Source organism: Gigantopelta aegis, chromosome 6 (assembly GCF_016097555.1).
Source record: "Gigantopelta aegis isolate Gae_Host chromosome 6, Gae_host_genome, whole genome shotgun sequence".
In the NCBI taxonomy this organism is placed as follows: Eukaryota; Metazoa; Mollusca; class Gastropoda; order Neomphalida; family Peltospiridae; genus Gigantopelta; species Gigantopelta aegis.
Window position 1 is genome coordinate 27,337,035 of NC_054704.1, and position 20,502 is coordinate 27,357,536.

Below are 20,502 nucleotides of genomic sequence, written 5' to 3' on the forward strand. Positions count from 1 at the left end.
AATGGTGTTGTGTAACCTAGTGCGTAATAAATATTACGCTGACACGGTGTAATTGCATTAAGACATACTCGCCTTGCGGCACTTTCTCCAGTGTTACTTGTCAGAGTGTGAAAATGCCTTAACATGTTTTATGTAGCGACATATTTCCTTTGGGGATATTTTTAGATGTAGTTTTGAAAGAGTTGTTATCAGCCGGCCTCTAACTAATAGAAGGTTGCATATTTATGTCCGTGACAAAGTCGGTAATCACATGTTAAGGTGTAATATTACGAAACTCTCGATTCTTCCCGGGAAAAATAAAAATGAATATTTTACTGACACACAAAGCAAAAAGTAAAAAAAAATCCACCTAGACGTGTACGCACACATATACACGCATAAGCGTACGAGAAGGTGTGTGTGTGTGTGTGTGTGGAGGTGTGGAGGGAAGGGCCGGGGGGGGGGGGGGAGGGGAGTTAGAGGGGTCAACTGCCGCCCCAGTCCTGAAAAAAATCCTCAAATTCGGGATGAAACTAGAAAAATTCGGGCAAAATGATCTGGCCTGAACATGAAGTTTTTCACTATGTATTTCGATCGTTCTACCCACAATATTAGGTGTAGTCCATGCAAAAATGCGTGGCGATTCGTTTGCAACCATATATAGCTGTCTGGTAGTAACGCTAATATGAATAAACGTTGTAATCCAGCTTCGGGCACTTTTGATCAATTCGGGCAAAAATCTACCTTCCCCCGTACAAAATTGGGAGCCTATGCATACACGCAGGTATTGTTATATTAAGTAACTCCGTTTTGGACATAGTAATTCAATGGCTGATACAGACAGGGATCTCACTTAAAACAGCTTGCTATAATTAGTACATTAATGTTGACTGTAAAGTAGTTAATTAATTCCAAAATGAAACAAATCAGTTGGCCATGCCATTCCTTGGGTTTATTCCAAACATGAAAGAAATATTAAGTTGTAAAGGGATGATTGAATTCAATAAAACTTAAGCATGTGTGATGGCCAGGAAATGTTTGGCAGTCTCTTTATTTCTGTTTTGTTTGAAGTTAACATTCAGAGACTCGAAGTGATCAGGAATATATTGACCAATATATAACAGCTGTACACAGTCCGAAGGGGAGTTTGAAAATTTATTACTTGTAGTCTTGGCTCATTTAGTCTGCATCTGATAAACTACTGGTGGTACATGCACTAAACGATAAAGAAAGTTATACATGTAATGTGTTCTTATATTTCTATTATGTGTGTCGATCCTTTTATAGTAACACACTTTTATCAAAGGATAAACAATTTACTCTTTTGAAACCAAACCAAAAAAGGTCTCCCTTATCTGTTGTTTATGAGACGTTTGTAATTGTATTATGATCAGTGTATCGTTCAGGTTTTGATACAGTATAGAACGTTATCTGCTTACTTAATGTAAAAAGTTAAAGTTTGTTTTGATTAACAATACCAGTAGAGCACTTTGATTAATTAATCATCGGCAATTGGATGTCAACCATTTAGTAATTCTGACACGTAGTCATCAGAGGCAACCCGCTACATTTGTTTCTAATACAGCAAGGGATCTTTTATATGCACTTTCCCACAGACAGCATAACACATACCACGACCTTTAATATACCAGTCGTGGTGCACTGACTGGAACGAGAAATAGCTCGATGGGCCCACCGACGGGGGTCTATCCCAAACCAACCGTTATCTTACCGTAACATGTTTTAAATAAAAAAAACAATATACCTTTTGCCGAATTATTTCAATAAAATAACAAATTTGTAAGTACGAAATTATTTTAGACAAATCGATATTGAGATACAACATAACATTATGATATCCAGAAATGCATTGGTTATATTCTAAGCACGAAAATGTAATTAAATTGCAATTTTAATAATGTTAAAATATTTTATTAAAATGGATGCAAACTCATATCAGGATAGTCCATTTAAAACATTATTAGTATCCAAAATCAGAAAGCTTACTAAACTAAATATAGACAGGTTATGAAATTTTATTCACAAAGCTGTTATTGATAATAATACAAAAATTAATTCATGTTAGGAACTTTTATGAAAGCAACATGTGATTGTAATAAATGTATTAAAGAATGCATTTATGATAGTAAATTTGTCTAAAAAAATGTCTACTGTAGTAACTAAAATGATATTCCAAAAAGCGTAATTAATCATTAACGTTTCAAATTCTATTATGCTGGACAAAACAAACAAGATAAACTAATTATGCTAAACTCACACCTTTACCAGTATCAATCTTATACTAAGGGTAGATTAAATCTCTGAATCAAAAACATATTTTTTAAGAAACCAAATATGATGAAACTTGAAGTACCCCGGTAATACGTGCCATATTGCCATATGTATAAGTGCCATATTGAAGCACTTTGAGTACTTTCTATATCTATGTATTATTGTATAGCCCTTGTTTTTGTACAAAATCAAAGCTATACGTCTATAAGGAAATTATTGGAGCCGTTCGTCTTCACTGATATCTATTCATTGTACAGTAGTTCTGTTTTTAAGTAACCATTCTATGGAACTATCACAACTCAGACTATCTTTCTTCCAGGAATAGGTCCTGACGGCGGCAGTGATAACAGTCCTGGCTTCACAGACGAGGTGTTCCTGCCGGACACGCCACCTCCCACGCCCATCCTGAAACCACAGCCCAACTCCCAACAACCGTCCAAGAACAGCGTCCAAGTCAACGAACACCTGCTGTAAGTCGTCCACTCCTGGCACATTATGAGCTCGAGTCTCAGTGCCAGAGACTGAACAAATACAGTAATACACATAGAGCATCAAGATACTCATCATTATTGTTGAGAGATTTAAGCATAACTATGCATGTTGAATAACGAATAAGATATCATGTGCATTAATATCAATATTATTTATCCAAGAAAGAATTATCAAATGCGTTAGATTTGTCTACATCTATATTATTGAACGTTTTCACGGTCATTATGTTTTTATGAATTTACTTTGCGCCATTTTATATGTAATTGGTTAATAAATTAATGATAAATTAATGAATAAGTGGTATAAGTGAATGAATAAGTGATATTGTTGCATAAACGTATATGTAATATATATACAACCCTTCCCCAAATAAAACAAACACTAAATCTATTTTTTTAGATATTTATGTTTTCTGATTGTTTCAGTGACAGTCTTTTTGTGAACCTTAGTGCCCTTTATGCCATGCTGCTTATAATACTAGGAGCAGTAATTCCAGTATCTGAAACATTTACGAAGGAACGCAGACCGTATCTTTTTCAGGTATGTAAAAACAGCAGCAACAGTATCATTACCGTCATCAACTACAGCAACAACAACAACTATATCAAGAACAATCATAATACAAAGAACAGATTTCAACAATAATAAACAATAGGGAACATATTTCAACAATAACAATAAAAGAATAGTCTGGTTTCAATAATAGCTACAAAGAACAGATTTCAATAACAAAATAGAACAAATTTCAACAATAACAATAAAGAACAGATTTTAACAAAAATAATAAAGAACAGATTTCAACAATAACTATAAAAAACAGATTCCAACAATAACGGTAAAGAGCAGATTTTAACAATAACAGTAAAAACAAATTTCAACAATAACAGTAAATAACATTTTATTAACAATGACAACACATTTCAACAATAACAGTAAAAACAGATTTTAACAATAAGAGCAAAGAACAGATTTCAAGAATAACTATAAAGAATTTTTTTACAATAACTATTAAGAGCACACTGATTTGAACAATAGCTATAAAGAACAGATTTCAACAATAACAAAATAGAACAATTTCTACAATAACAACAAAACACAACTTCCAATAATAAAAGTAGATAACACATTTCAACAATAACAATAAAGAACACATTTCAACAATAACAATAAAGAACACATTTCAACAATAACTATATAGAACACATTTCAACAATAACTATATAGAACACATTTCAAAAATAATAGTAAAACAAACCCAAAACCTAACACATTTCAACATTAACAATAGAGAACAGATTTCAGCAATCACAATAAAGAAATGATTTCAACAATAACTATAAAGAACATATTTCAAAAATGAAATCACAAAAAGTAAAGACCATCTTTCAGCAATAAAATTAAAGAACCGATTTCAACAATAGCAGTAAAAAACAACAAGCCCCAAAACAAAACGATTTAAACAATAACCGTACAGATTTCAACAATAATGGTAAGGAACTGATTTCAAGAATAACAGTTACAGTAAAAACAGATGTCAACAATTAGTCAATAACAGATTTCAAGAATAACAATAAACAACAGATTTCAACAATAATAGTAAAAAATAGATTTCAACAATAGTTTTAAAGAACTGACTTCAACAAGAACAATAATGAACATATTTTAACAATAACAGTAACCCCGACCCAATAAAACAAACAAAAACAGATTTCAACAATAACAGTAGAAAACAGATTTCAACAATAACAGTACAGAACAGATTTCAACAATAACAGTAGTTTAACATTAACAGTAAGGAACAGATTTAAACAATAACAGTAGTTTAACAATAATAGTGCAGAACAGATTTCAACAATAACAGTACAGAACAGATTTCAACAATAACAGTGCAGAACAGATTTCAACAATAACAGTACAGAACAGATTTCAACAATAACAGTAGTTTAACAATAACAGTAAGGAACAGATTTCAACAATAACAGTAGTTTAACAATAACAGTACAGAAGAGATTTCAACAATAACAGTACAGAACAGATTTCAACAATAACAGTAGTTTAACAATAACAGTAAGGAACAGATTTCAACAATAACAGTAGTTTAACAATAACAGTAAGGAACAGATTTCAACAATAACAGTAGTTTAACAATAACAGTAAGGAACAGATTTCAACAATAACAGTACAGAACAGATTTCAACAATAACAGTGCAGAACAGATTTCAACAATAATAGTACAACAGATTTCAACAATAACAGTAGTTTAACAATAACAGTAAGGAACAGATTTCAACAATAACAGTAGTTTGACAATAACAGTACAGAAGAGATTTCAACAATAACAGTACAGAACAGATTTCAACAATAACAGTAGTTTAACAATAACAGTAGTTTAACAATAACAGTAAGGAACAGATTTCAATAATAATAGTAGTTTAACAATAACAGTACAGAACAGATTTCAACAATAACAGTACAGAACAGATTTCAACAATAACAGTAGTTTAACAATAACAGTAAGGAACATATTTCAACAATAACAGTACAGAACAGACTTCAACAATAACAGTAGTTTAACAATAACAGTAAGGAACAGATTTCAACAATAACAGTACAGAACAGATTTCAACAATAACAGTAGTTTAACAATAACAGTAAGGAACAGATTTCAACAATAACAGTACAGAACAGATTTCAACAATAACAGTAGTTTAACAATAACAGTAAAGAACAGATTTCAACAATAACAGTAGTTTAACAATAACAGTGCAGAAGAGATTTCAACAATAACAGTAGAGAACAGATTTCAACAATAACAGTACAGAACAGATTTCAACAATAACAGTAGTTTAACAATAACAGTAAGGAACAGATTTCAACAATAACAGTACAGAACAGATTTCAACAATAACTACAGAACAGATTTCAACAATAACAGTAGTTTAACAATAACAGTAAGGAACAGATTTCAACAATAACAGTAGTTTAACAATAACAGTAAGGAACAGATTTCAACAATAACAGTAGTTTAACAATAACAGTACAGAAGAGAATTCAACAATAACAGTACAGAACAGATTTCAACAATAACAGTACAGAACAGATTTCAACAATAACTACAGAACAGATTTCAACAATAACAGTAGTTTAACAATAACAGTAAGGAACAGATTTCAACAATAACAGTAGTTTAACAATAACAGTAAGGAACAGATTTCAACAATAACAGTAGTTTAACAATAACAGTAAGGAACAGATTTCAACAATAACAGTAGTTTAACAATAACAGTAAGGAACAGATTTCAACAATAACAGTACAGAACAGATTTCAACAATAACAGTGCAGAACAGATTTCAACAATAACAGTACAGAACAGATTTCAACAATAACAGTAGTTTAACAATAACAGTAAGGAACAGATTTCAACAATAACAGTAGTTTAACAATAACAGTACAGAAGAGATTTCAACAATAACAGTACAGAACAGATTTCAACAATAACAGTAGTTTAACAATAACAGTAGTTTAACAATAACAGTAAGGAACAGATTTCAATAATAATAGTAGTTTAACAATAACAGTAGAGAACAGATTTCAACAATAACAGTACAGAACAGATTTCAACAATAACAGTAGTTTAACAATAACAGTAAGGAACATATTTCAACAATAACAGTACAGAACAGACTTCAACAATAACAGTAGTTTAACAATAACAGTAAGGAACAGATTTCAACAATAACAGTACAGAACAGATTTCAACAATAATAGTAGTTTAACAATAACAGTAAAGAACAGATTTCAACAATAACAGTAGTTTAACAATAACAGTGCAGAAGAGATTTCAACAATAACAGTAGAGAACAGATTTCAACAATAACAGTACAGAACAGATTTCAACAATAACTACAGAACAGATTTCAACAATAACAGTAGTTTAACAATAACAGTAAGGAACAGATTTCAACAATAACAGTAGTTTAACAATAACAGTACAGAACAGATTTCAACAATAACAGTACAGAACAGATTTCAACAATAACAGTAGTTTAACAATAAGAGTAAGGACCAGATTTCAACAATAACAGTACAGAACTGATTTCAACAATAACAATAGTTTAACAATAACAGTACAGAAGAGATTTCAACAATAAGAATACAGATCAGATTTCAACAATAACAGTAGTTTAACAATAACAGTACAGAACAGATTTCAACAATAACAGTACAGAACAGATTTCAACAATAACAGTACAGAACAGATTTCAACAATAACAGTAGTTTAACAATAACAGTAAGGAACAGATTTCAACAATAACAGTACAGAACAGATTTCAACAATAACAGTACAGAAAAGATTTCAACAATAACAGTAGTTTAACAATAACAGTAAGGAACAGATTTCAACAATAACAGTAGTTTAACAATAACAGTACAGAACAGATTTCAACAATAAAAGTACAGAACAGATTTCAACAATAACAGTAGTTTAACAATAACAGTAAAGAACAGATTTCAACAATAACAGTAGTTTAACAATAACAGTACAGAAGACATTTCAACAATAACAGTAGAGAATAGATTTCAACAATAACAGTAGTTTAACAATAACAGTAAGGAACAGATTTCAACAATAACAGTACAGAACAGATTTCAACAATAACAGTACAGAACAGATTTCAACTATAACAGTAGTTTAACAATAACAGTAAGGAACAGATTTCACAATAACAGTACAGAACAGATTTCAACAATAACAGTACAGAACAGATTTCAACAATAACAGTAGTTTAACAATAACAGTAAGGAACAGATTTCAACAATAACAGTAGTTTAACAATAACAGTACAGAACAGATTTCAACAATAACAGTACAGAACAGATTTCAACAATAACAGTAGTTTAACAATAACAGTAAGGAACAGATTTCAACAATAACAGTAGTTTAACAATAACAGTACAGAACAGATTTCAACAATAACAGTACAGAACAGATTTCAACAATAACAGTAGTTTAACAATAACAGTAAGGAACAGATTTCAACAATAACAGTACAGAACAGATTTCAACAATAACAGTAGTTTAACAATAACAGTACAGAACAGATTTCAAGAATAACAATACAGAACAGATTTCAACAATAACAGTAGTTTAACAATAACAGTAAGGAACAGATTTCAACAATACCAGTACAGAACAGATTTCAACAATAACAGTACAGAACAGATTTCAACAATAACAGTAGTTTAACAATAACAGTAAGGAACAGATTTCAACAATAACAGTACAGAACAGATTTCAACAATAACAGTAGTTTAACAATAACAGTAAGGAACAGATTTCAACAATAACAGTAGAGAACAGATTTCAACAATAACAGTACAGAACAGATTTCAACAATAACAGTAGTTTAACAATAACAGTAGTTTAACAATAACAGTAAGGAACAGATTTCAACAATAATGGCAAGGGACTGATTTTAACAATAACAGTTACATTAAAACAGATTTCAACAATCACAGTCAATAACAGATTTCAAGAATAACAATAAAGAATAGATTTCAACTGTAAAAACCAGATTTCAACAATAGCTATAAAGAACTGATTTCAACAATAACAATCATGAAGATATTTTAACAGTAACAGTAACGCCCCAAACCAATAGCATAACAAGAAGACATTTCAACAATAACATTAACAGTAACAGTATGAAAAAGACTTCATCATTAACAATAAAGAACATATTTTGACAAAACAAATAACGGACAGATTTCAACAATAACAGTACAGGTTTCAAGAATAATAATAAGGAACAGGTTCCAATAATAATCGTAATGAAATGATTTTAACAATAACAATAAAAAACATAGTTCAACAAAAGTAGAAAAGAACAGATTTCAGCAATAACAGTAAGAAAAAGACTTCATCATTAACAATAAAGAACACAGTAACAGTAGCATAACAAGAAGACATTTCAACAATAACATTAACAGTAACAGTATGAAAAAGACTTCATCATTAACAATAAAGAACATATTTTGACAAAACAAATAACAGACAGATTTCAACAATAATAGTACAGGTTTCAAGAATAACAATAAGGAACAGGTTCCAATAATAGTCGTAATGAAATGATTTTGACAATAACAATAAAAAAAACCCATAGTTTAACAAAAACAGGAAAGAACAGTAGAGGTCAGATTCCCACAATAACAGTAAAGAACAGATTTTAGCATTAAAAATAAAGAACACATTTGAACAATAACAATAAAGAACAGATTTCAGCAATAATAGTAAAGAACAGATTTTAACAATATTACATAAGATATTTAAGAAATAACAGAAAGAAAGATATTTCAACAATAATAGAAGAAAACATTTGAACAATAACAATAAAGATTTTAACAATAGCTATCAAGAACAGAATTCAACAATAACAATGCAAAACAGATTTTAGCATTAACTATAAACACCATATAACCATACAAGTCAGAAACAGGTTTCAACAATAACAATAAAACAATAAAGAACATATTTCAAAAAGGGTAAACAGATTTCAACAATAACTACAAGGAACGCATTTTAACAATAACTACAAGGAACGCATTTTAACAATAACTAAGGAACACATTTTAACAATAACTACAAGGAAAACATTTTAACAATAACTACAAGGAACACATTTTAACAATAACTACAAGGAACACATTTTAACAATAACCATAAGGAACACTACAAGGAACACATTTTAACAATAACTACAAGGAACAAATTTTAACAACAACTAAAAAGGAACACATTTTAACAACAACTACAAGGAACACATTTTAACAATAACTACAAGGAACACATTTTAACAACAACTACAAGGAACACATTTTAACAACAACTACAAGGAACACATTTTAAGAATAACTACAAGGAACACATTTTAAGAATAACTACAAGGAACACATTTTAACAACAACTACAAGGAACACATTTTAAGAATAACTACAAGGAACACATTTTAACAACAACTACAAGGAACACATTTTAAGAATAACTATAAGGAACACATTTTAACAATAACTACAAGGAATACATTTTAACAATAACTACAAGGAACACAGTTTAACAATAACTATAAGGAACACATTTTAATATTAGCTTTAAACCATATATTATTGTATTGTCATAGCTATTGGGAATGGGGATGAACAGAGGATGGAGACAGACCTGACATTTCCCAGACTATGATTTAATAGCGCTACTTGAGCCTGGTAACACATGACCAAATTGCACATATGAGCTGTCATAAATGCTTGTAATTTATTTTGTATAGCATTTCTAATATAGTATGGTTGTATTTATTTCAGGGCTTCTACATCTACTTATTTGCCGGCAGCATTTTCTTCTTAATATTTATGTATATCTGTGTGCTAAGATCAAGAAACTGTCGGTGGCCTTGTCAGAAGAAACGTCGCAACCCATTGGTTAATGCACTCTACCGGAAAACATTAAACCGGAACTTCTCCTTTGATGATTCACCACACTCACACACCGGAAGTTTCTACCTCAGACTTGGTGCTGTTGGTAAGTTTTGGAATAATTATAGTTAACAGACATACAGACAGACAGACACACGCAAAAACATATTTGAATATCATGAAACAGAAATATACATTATTTCAGTTCTAAAACGCATAGGCAAAAATAATATAAGTATTCATCCTACGGTGAATAAAACTCACTGATTAAATCAAAAACATAAAAAAAAGAAAAGAAAAAAAAAGGCATGCAATCTGTAGTTTGTTCATGGTAATGATGGTTGAACTGTCATTAGTGGAATTGTCACATATATATATATACATATATATATATATATATATATATATATATATATATATATATATATATATATATATATATATATATATATATCCATATAAAGCAAGAAATGTCTTAAATATACATCTAGTTATATATTTTTTGGAAACACACTTTGTGGTGGTTCATTTTTAAGGTAAAATAAACACCATTATCCGCGATCAATGTGAATGTGCATTTTGGTAAAATAGCTACTCCCAATGTGATCCTTTACTGGACAATCCATCCATCCTGCACTGCTGAAAAACGACTGCCACTCTAAGACTAGTTTACCAAATAAAAACTAGCAAATGACTGAGCCAATTGGAATAATATAGCTGTGATGGTATGCACTCATGAATGTAATGCTATGACCAGAAGATATAATATTCTCTATATAGTTCAGTCAATACAATATGTCTATAAGTGTGGTTACAACAATATCTTGTATGGCAACAAACATATACCAAAGTATTTAATTTTAAAACATTAAAGTATATCATATTTTGTTTAACCACATTAATCTGTACCTATGTATCAAATATCTGTTGCCGTTTTATTTACAGCGTTTGGCATTGGCAGCATGATAAAGAATGGCCTTATGTTTGGAGATTATTTCGAGTCAAACGTCAGTCACTTTTGTGATGACGTCATCTATGGCATCCGTCCAGTGGTTCATCTTGTGTTTACCTTCAGTCAGCTCTATTTTGTATTTCTTCATTCAAAGGTAATAAGTCTGACACACTAATTTTCATACCAGTGTCTCTCTATCACTCTTTTTATTAAATTCATTCATTTTAATTATATCCCATTAAAGAAAAATGGTGTTGTGTCTGGCGCACACACGGGCTATCTGGGCTGTCTATAATGCTATCAGTGACAGAGTGTAATAGTAGTTAGTGAGAGATAAACGTTGGTTGGTGGTGTTATAGCTACACTGGATTACACACAATCTCGTCATAATCGTCATTGGAGGTGCGTCTAAGATAAATCACAGCAACTATCAGCTTTCTGGCATAATTTATTGTTATTTTTATTAAACCATTTCCCCCAGCTTTTTTTCTAGTATACCCTTTACCTTATTTTGCCGCCTCATTCCGTATTAGTTTTCAACTACAACATGCTACCATTGGAATTTCATTCTTGCTAAGCTTCCTCAGTTTTTCCTATTAAGTTAAGTATAGCCAAGAATATTCTATATCATTATGCACTACTACTGTTAAACTGCACTTAGTCTCATGCAAATAAACTTTTTAAAATTTTGTTTTCTTTCTTTCCTTCTAATCTTCTACCATTTCTGTTTCTCCTTTTCATAATTATACTAATTTATTTAGTAGATTGTACAGACATTGACTAGATTTCATAATTCACAAAGTGTACTCCATTTAGCTAATGCCTTCTTTATGTTTAATGGATACGAACACATGCTTTTGTGTCAGGTTAATAAAACTGAAACTAGGCTAAAAGGTTTGCTCATGTATATTTTGTGTACAGTATTAATCAAATCTGAAAATAAAATGTTTTCTATAATTCACAACTCAAGACATTGTGTTATTGTTTTACGTTAATACAATGGAGTTTTTCCAATTTGCGAATGAGAGAGAGAAAACAAAGTTGAAGAATAAGGAAGGAAAAAGTATCACAGAATATAAAATTCATTCGCGTGATATGATAGAAACACTAACAAATTCAGTAGTGGTTGCTTGCCGAAATATTTCTACTAATTGTATAAGAGACATCGTCGCCCTAATTACAGGTGTGCGTGCATCGCTACAAGGTGATATCTCGGTTTGGCTTCATGCACATGGTGGCCACCAACCTGTGTGTGTGGCTGGGGAACATCGTGGAGGAGACCCTGGTGGAGATCAGGGAGAACAAACTGGTTGAGAAGACGTCCACCCCGTCCCCTCCGAGAATCAACCTGTCGGTCAGACTCGTGAAGAACACGTCTCGACTCGCCCCGCCCACCACACTGGCCGCACGTGAGTCTAGTTCATTGTGTTTCTACCAAACACGAGTCGCCAGCGGTAGGAATAAATATAACAAGTTAAATGTAGAGAACTTTAATATAGATATGAATGTTGATTTTCCCGTTTAAGTTTATTGTATGAGTTTGTGGTGTGTAAGGATATATTTCACGAAACCGATAAGATGAGATAGTTCTCCACTCCAAACAAAATTAGGATAGTTAAAAATAAATGGTTTCAAGGTTTTTATTTTGACATTTATATCCAGAAGTATTCGTTTTTATCCAGAAACTGATACATCCGTAACACAAACCAACAAACAAACAACAACAAAAAAAAACCAACACCAACAACAAAATAAACCCAGCAAAAAACTAAACAAACACAGCAAACAACAAACACGAATGTTATTCTCGCCCCTCCAATAAAATACCACACTAATTTCCAAATACCTTTCTCCAAAAGCCCTCGAAAAAACTGTTACCAATAATGAATTCTGAACACAAAAACTATGTCACCACAGCCCACTTAACCAACAACCTAACAACACATGCTAACTGTCAATCGTATGGCATTTTACGTGACTTTGGATTCTCCGTGTTTTGATGTACCGGTAACTTTATTTATCCGTGCTGTGGTGTTTTAATTGTGTTTTTAATGGTTCTTCAGCTGCTCAAACGACGATGTCTCATCACTATGACTGTTCGGGAGAAAGTCTGATGCGGTCTGTGGTGGAGGAATCGGGACCCTATTTGTATCCGTGCAGCGTCGAGTACAGTCTCATATGTGCAGGTACATAACAATTATAACTAAATGTATATCCTTATATCACTAAATACAGTCTCATATGTTCAGGTACATAACAATTATAACTAAATGTATATCCTTATATCACTAAATACAGTCTCATATGTGCAGGTACATAACAATTATAACTACATTTGTATATCCTTATATCACTAAATACAGTCTCATATGTGCAGGTACATAACAATTATAACTACATTTGTATATCCTTATATCACTAAATACAGTCTCATATGTGCAGGTACATAACAATTATAACTACATTTGTATATCCTTATATCACTAAACACAGTCTCATATGTGCAGGTACATAACAATTATAACTACATTTGTATATCCTTATATCACTAAAGACAGTCTCATATGTGCAGGTACATAACAATTATAACTACATTTGTATATCCTTATATCACTAAATACAGTCTCATATGTGCATGTACATAACAATTATAACTACATTTGTATATCCTTATATCACTAAATACAGTCTCATACGTGCAGGTACATAACAATTATAACTACATTTGTATATCCTTATATCACTAAACACAGTATCATATGTGCATGTACATAACAATTATAACTAAATCACTGAATAGTCTCACATTTGCAGATACATAACAATTATAACTATATCCTTATATCACTGAATACAATTATAACTATATCCGTATATTACTGAATACAATTATAACTATTTCGTATATCACTAACTACAGTCTCATATGTGCAGGTACATAACAATTATAAATATATCCTTATATTACTGAATACAATTATAACTATCCTTATATTATTAACTACAGTTTTATATGTGCATGTACATAACAATTTTAACTATATCCTTATATCACTGAATACAATTATAACTATATCCTTATATCACTAACTACAGTCTCATATGTGCATGTACATAACAATTATAACTAAATCACTGAATACAGTCTCATATTTGCAGGTACATAACAATTATAAATATATCCTTATATTGCTGAATACAATTATAACTATCCATATATCACTAACCACAGTCTCATATGTGCAGGTACATAACATTTTTAACTACATCCTTATATCACTGAATACAATTATAACTATATCCTTATATCACTGAATACAATTATAACTATGTCCGTATATCACTAACTACAGTGTTGTATGTGGAGGTATATAACAATTATAACTATATTCTTATATCACTGAATACAATTATAACTATATCCGTATATCACTGAATACAATTATAACTATATCCGTATATCACTAACTACAGTGTTCTATGTGCATGTACATAACAATTATAACTATATCCTTATATCACTGAATACAATAACCATATCCGTATATATGCAGGTACTTATCAGCTATACGTTATCAAGTGTAAGTTATTAGGCGTTATTATTTAACCACAGCATTACTCTTCTCCAGTTTTATAGTGTGGGAATACATGTTGTTTGTGTCACAAATGAAACAGGTTTTGCAGTTCCCCCGAGTGTTCTGCCATTTTCGACATTCAGTAATTGCACATCTTGTGAATACCTGTCAAATACAGGTGCCCACGTCAGCACAGCACAGATGGCCGTTTTGTCACTCGTGACATTACTTAACTATATATCAGTACACTAAAGTCTCGCCTTAACACTAATGTAAAACCTCAAGTTTATAAAGGATAAAAGGCGACATGTTGTCAGGCTCGAAGCTGCAGAACATCATAAGGGTACGGGCTCACATTATTTGGGGGTGGGGTGGGGTGGGGTGGGGTGGGGTGTTAGTGGGGGCAGGCTGATTTTTGCCCTAATTACAGGAAAATATCCGAATTTGGTTAATATTTGGTTTTATTCATGTTTGTATTACAGCCAAAGAGCTACATAGGATTCTAAACAAATCGCTACGTATTTGTGTATGGATGACAACTAATATTGATGAACAGTTTTCGTTTCGCCCGAATGCGATGATTTGATCCAGGACGGGGGGTGGGAGTGGGGAGGAAGTTGCCCCCTCACCGGTCCCCGTTTTGTACGCTTATGCAGAACATGGATTTACTACAGTGTATTAGTCTATAGGTGCTTAATTATTTCAAACTCTTAATCAGTCTTCCGTACATCGGCAATTTTAGGTAGTCAGCTTTTCTTTATCACTATTTACTACATAAGTTGATTTGGAAGAAATAATAAGATGGCCTGTTTAAAACAAGTCTACGTTCAGCCAACCGAGTTTTTTTATTTTGCTATATGTTTGCAAAAGTGAGCTCCGTGGTCTAGTGGATAAGCTGCTGGACAATCAAGCTGACGACAGTAGTTCAAGTCTCGTCAAAGCTGGCTCACACATTCATTCATCTTTCTCATCTATCACCCTCTGCCTATCATTCTCATTATTTTAATATAAAAAAACTTTCCAATTTCTCCCACGATTTCAATCTGTTTCGACCCTTTCTGTCAGTTTCCTCCGACTCGGTCTTCTGAGCTATCCACACCATCGCCTACCTGTCTTGAGCTTCCACCACGGGTGGAGTCTGTGTATTTCCCTGCACCCACCTGGCATCCTCGTCCTCTGCCGCTAATAAAGCTGGTCTGACCCTCGGCACTAACTAACGACCGCCGGTAGTAGGGGTGCATGGTAGATAGTTACAAGTGCCTCTTAACAATGCCAGAAGTGACTACGGAACACTCCCCGAAGCTGATGGGGAATGGCAGGTGTGTGGCACAGATAGCCACAAGAGACAAGCACATGTCGCGGATGGAGAGACAAGGACTGGGATGTGGAAAAGAAGTTGAAAGATAGGAGTTGTTGCCAGATCGGGAAGAAATGAGACGGAATTCAAAGAAGAGAAAGGAAAGGGGGCAGTGGGATAAAAAAAAAAGAAAAAAAAAGAAAAGAAAAAAAGTTTGCAAAATATTTTAATTAGTGCCTGAAGTGGTCGTTCGCGTTAAAGGGACATTCCTGAATTTGCTGCACTTTTTATGATGTTATCGACTAAAAGAGACTTTTTAACGATTGTAATATATATAAAATATATTTTCTGCATACAATATTAGTGGATGTATATTAAACGTGTTTCTGATCGTTCTAATATTTGTACTAGGTTAAATTTTATTTTAGTTCCTAAAATATTTTTTTTTCATACGTACGAAATTATTTGAAGACAAAATCCAGTTTGGGCTTTTTACAAATATTAAGACGACCAGAAACACCTTGAAAATACAGATACTGATATTCTAAACAAGAAAATATATTTAATATGTAAGTTTAATCGTAGAAATAGGTTAATAGTCGGAAACATCTTACAATGGAGCAAACTCAGGAATGTCCCTTTAAAGTGTAGCTTACCGTAAAAACTAGTATAGTTATCGTCAAAAGTGCTGCCGAACCTGCCACTAATTACTGCTTAATATATTGGTGGCCACTTAGCCCGAGTACACTGAGTGTATGAGAGCTAGACGGACATTTGGACGGTCATTAGCACTTTCCGTCTAACTCTTTTACAGTCAGAGTACTCGGGCTAGTGGTCACTGGGCAGGTTTAATTTCATTCCACAATTCGTGTTGTGGCTAGAAACATAATTATGACAACCCATGTCCAGAAATTCCTCGTACATTCTCTACATCCACCAACTTTTATCGTTACCATATACTAGTAACTATATCACCTGTGTACCTTGTCTGGACCTGAAGTTAGCCAGATACGCATTTCAAAGAAGCGAAACACCTGACGGTTGAGTTAGCGGCAGAAACGAGTTATTAGTGTTCTTAGAGCGCGCGGGCAGGTGGTACGGACATTACTGTGTGTTTTTCTAACTGTTCGGTTTATTTCTTCATTAGTCGTACATATTGGCACAGCTGGAATACACCGCTTGGAGAGTAGCACAAAACATAAGTGGTTTGTGTCAGAAGCTACATAAACTATGATTTATTGTCCATTTAGTTAATATTATTTGCCACTTCTCTCCGCTGCTGTCGTGAAGTTACGGCATGTTTTCGTGTGATCATGACGTCAGAACCCCCGAGTGGAAATATTTGTTGTCTTATTCATTTAGTTTCCTACTTAGCATCTGTACTATCAAAGTATTTTATTTATTTACTATGTTTACGTTCAGGTATTAATCTAAGCTCCTACGACCTCGTATTATTATTGGTGTATTTCAAAACATCAGTGCAGTTTTACGACTCGATGTTGAAATAATTTTTGCATGTGTGTTCTAGCAGGTGCTAACTTTACTGTTAAAATTACTGCTAAAAATACTTCTATTTTTACCCATAATCTTTGTATGGAGGACCACTCGCTCTTCTAACAATTAATACATATATGTAAAAGCAACAGCATTGAAAATGATTTTTTTTAGTATTATGGTTTTGTGAGTATGAGGGGCGAAACGTAGTCCAGTGGTAAAGAGCTCACTTGATGCGCGGTCGGTTTGGGATTGACCCCCGTCAGTGGGCCCATTGGGCTATTTCTCGCTCCAGCCAGTGCACCACGACTGATACATCAAAGGCCGTGGTATGTGCTATCCTATCTATGGGATGGTGCATATAAAAGATCCCTTGCTGCTAATCGAAAAGAGTAGCCCATGAAGTGGCGACAGGGGTTTCCTCCCTCAATATCCGTGTGGTCCTTAACCATAATATGTCCGACGCCATATAACCGTAAATAAAATGTGTTGAGTGCGTCGTCAAATAAAACCCTTCCTTCCTTCTTTCCTTCCTTCCTTGTGAGTATGACTATATCATTCGCTGATATGTTTAGAAGAGTAAATCATTATCAGCACCATGCATATTACATACTTTACCAATAGAAATAAAAAGAATTGTTAATCCACGAAGTAGGCCGCGTCAAGGCTAAAAAGTAGGAAGTAAAATATCTTTTTGAATTATACATAAGCTTTTATATAACAATTCCTAAGAGGTTATATAATATTATATGTTAACTTTCAGGCATTCTGTACATCATGTGGAAGAATATCGGAAGAAAGGGCATTACCCAAGACCAGGAGGAACTTAGAGAAGCCAAGTCAAAGGCCCAGAGAGTAAGCCTCGACTGTACAGGCTCGAGTCGAGGACTGTTTTTAGGTATTCTAGTCTTGGTCGCAGTCGTTATCACCGTCATCACCTTCTTCGTCCTTGTTCGGTCAGAGGGCGGAAACGAGGCTGCCATCATGCTGGAGCACCTGTCTGAAATCGTCATCTACATAGTTACGTCACTTGCGGTCATTCTGGCTTTCTACAAGATGCACGCGTTGCGGTTCTTGCCCGGGAAGGGGATGGATCTGGAGCAGAAGTTGATCATTCTTGCCCTGGCAGGAATATACGTATTCTCACTGCTCAGCATTATTGCAGCAGCGTTTATTCCAGGAAAGACACAGAGTTTGCTCATTATTGTGTCCAGCGTACTGCGCATGTTCCAAGCTACCATTCAGACCGTCTTTATTCTAAATTCCTTACATCGATGTGCGCACCTCAAAGATCAAGAGAAACAGAAACCAGGAAGGGAGTTTGTGACGTTTCTGTTGATGGTTAACATTGCAATGTGGATCATCAACACTTTCGAGGTGCAGCAGTCAGAAGCAAATCCCGTCCAGATAGACTTTTACGGAATTCTGCCTTGGAACATCTTTACACACATTTCAAGCCCGCTCGCTATTTTCTATCGTTTCCATTCAACAGTGTGTCTTTCAAACATATGGAAGCATGCGTGGAAACGAAAGCGAGCCTGAATATTTCAACAAGACATTCACCACCGATGGCTATAGTTATGAATTAATATCGTGTATGCCTACAGGGAACACAAGGTGTAAAAACTTATGCTATAATGTAGAACATATGACATGTGCTTACACTTGTTCTTGTTTCTTGCATTATCATCTTGCCCCTGGCAGGTAGTCTTGTTTCAGTGAACAGAAAACATACCATCATACATACCAGTTTGAACCAGACAAAAGTATTAAATAAATAGCTAGATAAAGTTTTTCGCCATCTTCCACTAAATGTTATTACATGTACAAGTTTTAAAAAATATTTTACCATTCAATGCCTAACAATGCAAGAGTTGAAAGAAATTCAGTTATTGTATAGCATGCTATACTGTGGATTGACATAAAATATCAACTTATGTTTTTGTTTGTGAACTGCGGTATTTATGGACAATACGAACAAATATTTTATATATGCCAACATTTGTTAATGAACACATAATACTATCTGGTATGGACTTTTTAAAGCATTGGCAGCGAGTGCACGTTTCCGGGTGACTAACGCAAAGCAATAATAAATGTATAAAATATTAACCTGGGGTGTATACTGAATCCTATACTAGCATTTGAAAGAAGGAAATAGTATCTCAACCAGGCTATACTATAAAGTACAGCTGGGTGCGGTGCTAGTGGCGTAGCTAATTCGAATTTCTGCCTGATATTTTGATACTATCGGTACCAAAGGCTTTTTATTTATATTTCTCATGAATTATTGTTATTAATATGTTTGATTTACATTGCGAGGCAGCACTTTAAAATGGCATAATAGAATATCAATATACCTCAAGAGTATTATGCTGTACAAAAGGCTTCTAAAATATATTTTGTATTTGGACTCGAGTTTATATGCAGTATTACCCAAGACAACATGGACTAAGCACAGACCAAAACTTTTAAAGGCTTCTTATTACTACATATCAGTGGCGTAACGAAGGGAGGGGGTGAAGAGCACGGGGTCCATGCCCCTCAAACGCTTTTTTTTTTAAACTTTGGTCTCACTACACAGATCACTTCCGGGTGAGAGTTCATTCATCACGTTCCACTATAGTTCCTAATTGTGACATATGTTGTGGTTCACATATTCACTTCTAGGAGTTGGGGAAGAATTAAAACAATATGTATGTTTAATGGTAAGCCTTCTAGCTATATTTTACCCATGTTATTTTGTAATATTGTGCATCGACCTTTTGGGACATGGGTGTACAGCGCAAGAAACAGCCGGAGTGAATCAGTTAATGAACCACCTGTTCGGACCGGTACTACAGCCAGATGCGGTCATATAGCAAACAACCCCCCCCCCCCAAAAAAAAAACTGAGACGGAAATGTTCCCAATTTTGGAGTGAAAATAAATGCTTATATAATGTATGTTCGCAA

The 20,502-nt window shown here is 33.3% G+C and overlaps 1 protein-coding gene across 1 annotated transcript in view; it reads left to right on the forward strand.

The window, feature by feature from the left end:
- The window catches only part of LOC121375969 (proton channel OtopLc-like), a 46,082-nt gene extending 25,860 nt beyond the window's left edge, over nucleotides 1–20,222 (forward strand). Inside the window, exons 3-9 of the mRNA XM_041503714.1 lie at nucleotides 2,591–2,741; nucleotides 3,189–3,303; nucleotides 10,121–10,337; nucleotides 11,177–11,337; nucleotides 12,367–12,592; nucleotides 13,247–13,369; nucleotides 18,313–20,222. Coding sequence (XP_041359648.1) covers nucleotides 2,591–2,741; nucleotides 3,189–3,303; nucleotides 10,121–10,337; nucleotides 11,177–11,337; nucleotides 12,367–12,592; nucleotides 13,247–13,369; nucleotides 18,313–19,091 — 1,772 coding nt within the window. The 3' untranslated portion in view covers nucleotides 19,092–20,222. The remainder of the gene's footprint in view (nucleotides 1–2,590; nucleotides 2,742–3,188; nucleotides 3,304–10,120; nucleotides 10,338–11,176; nucleotides 11,338–12,366; nucleotides 12,593–13,246; nucleotides 13,370–18,312) is intronic.
- The last annotated feature ends 280 nt before the right edge of the window (nucleotides 20,223–20,502 follow it).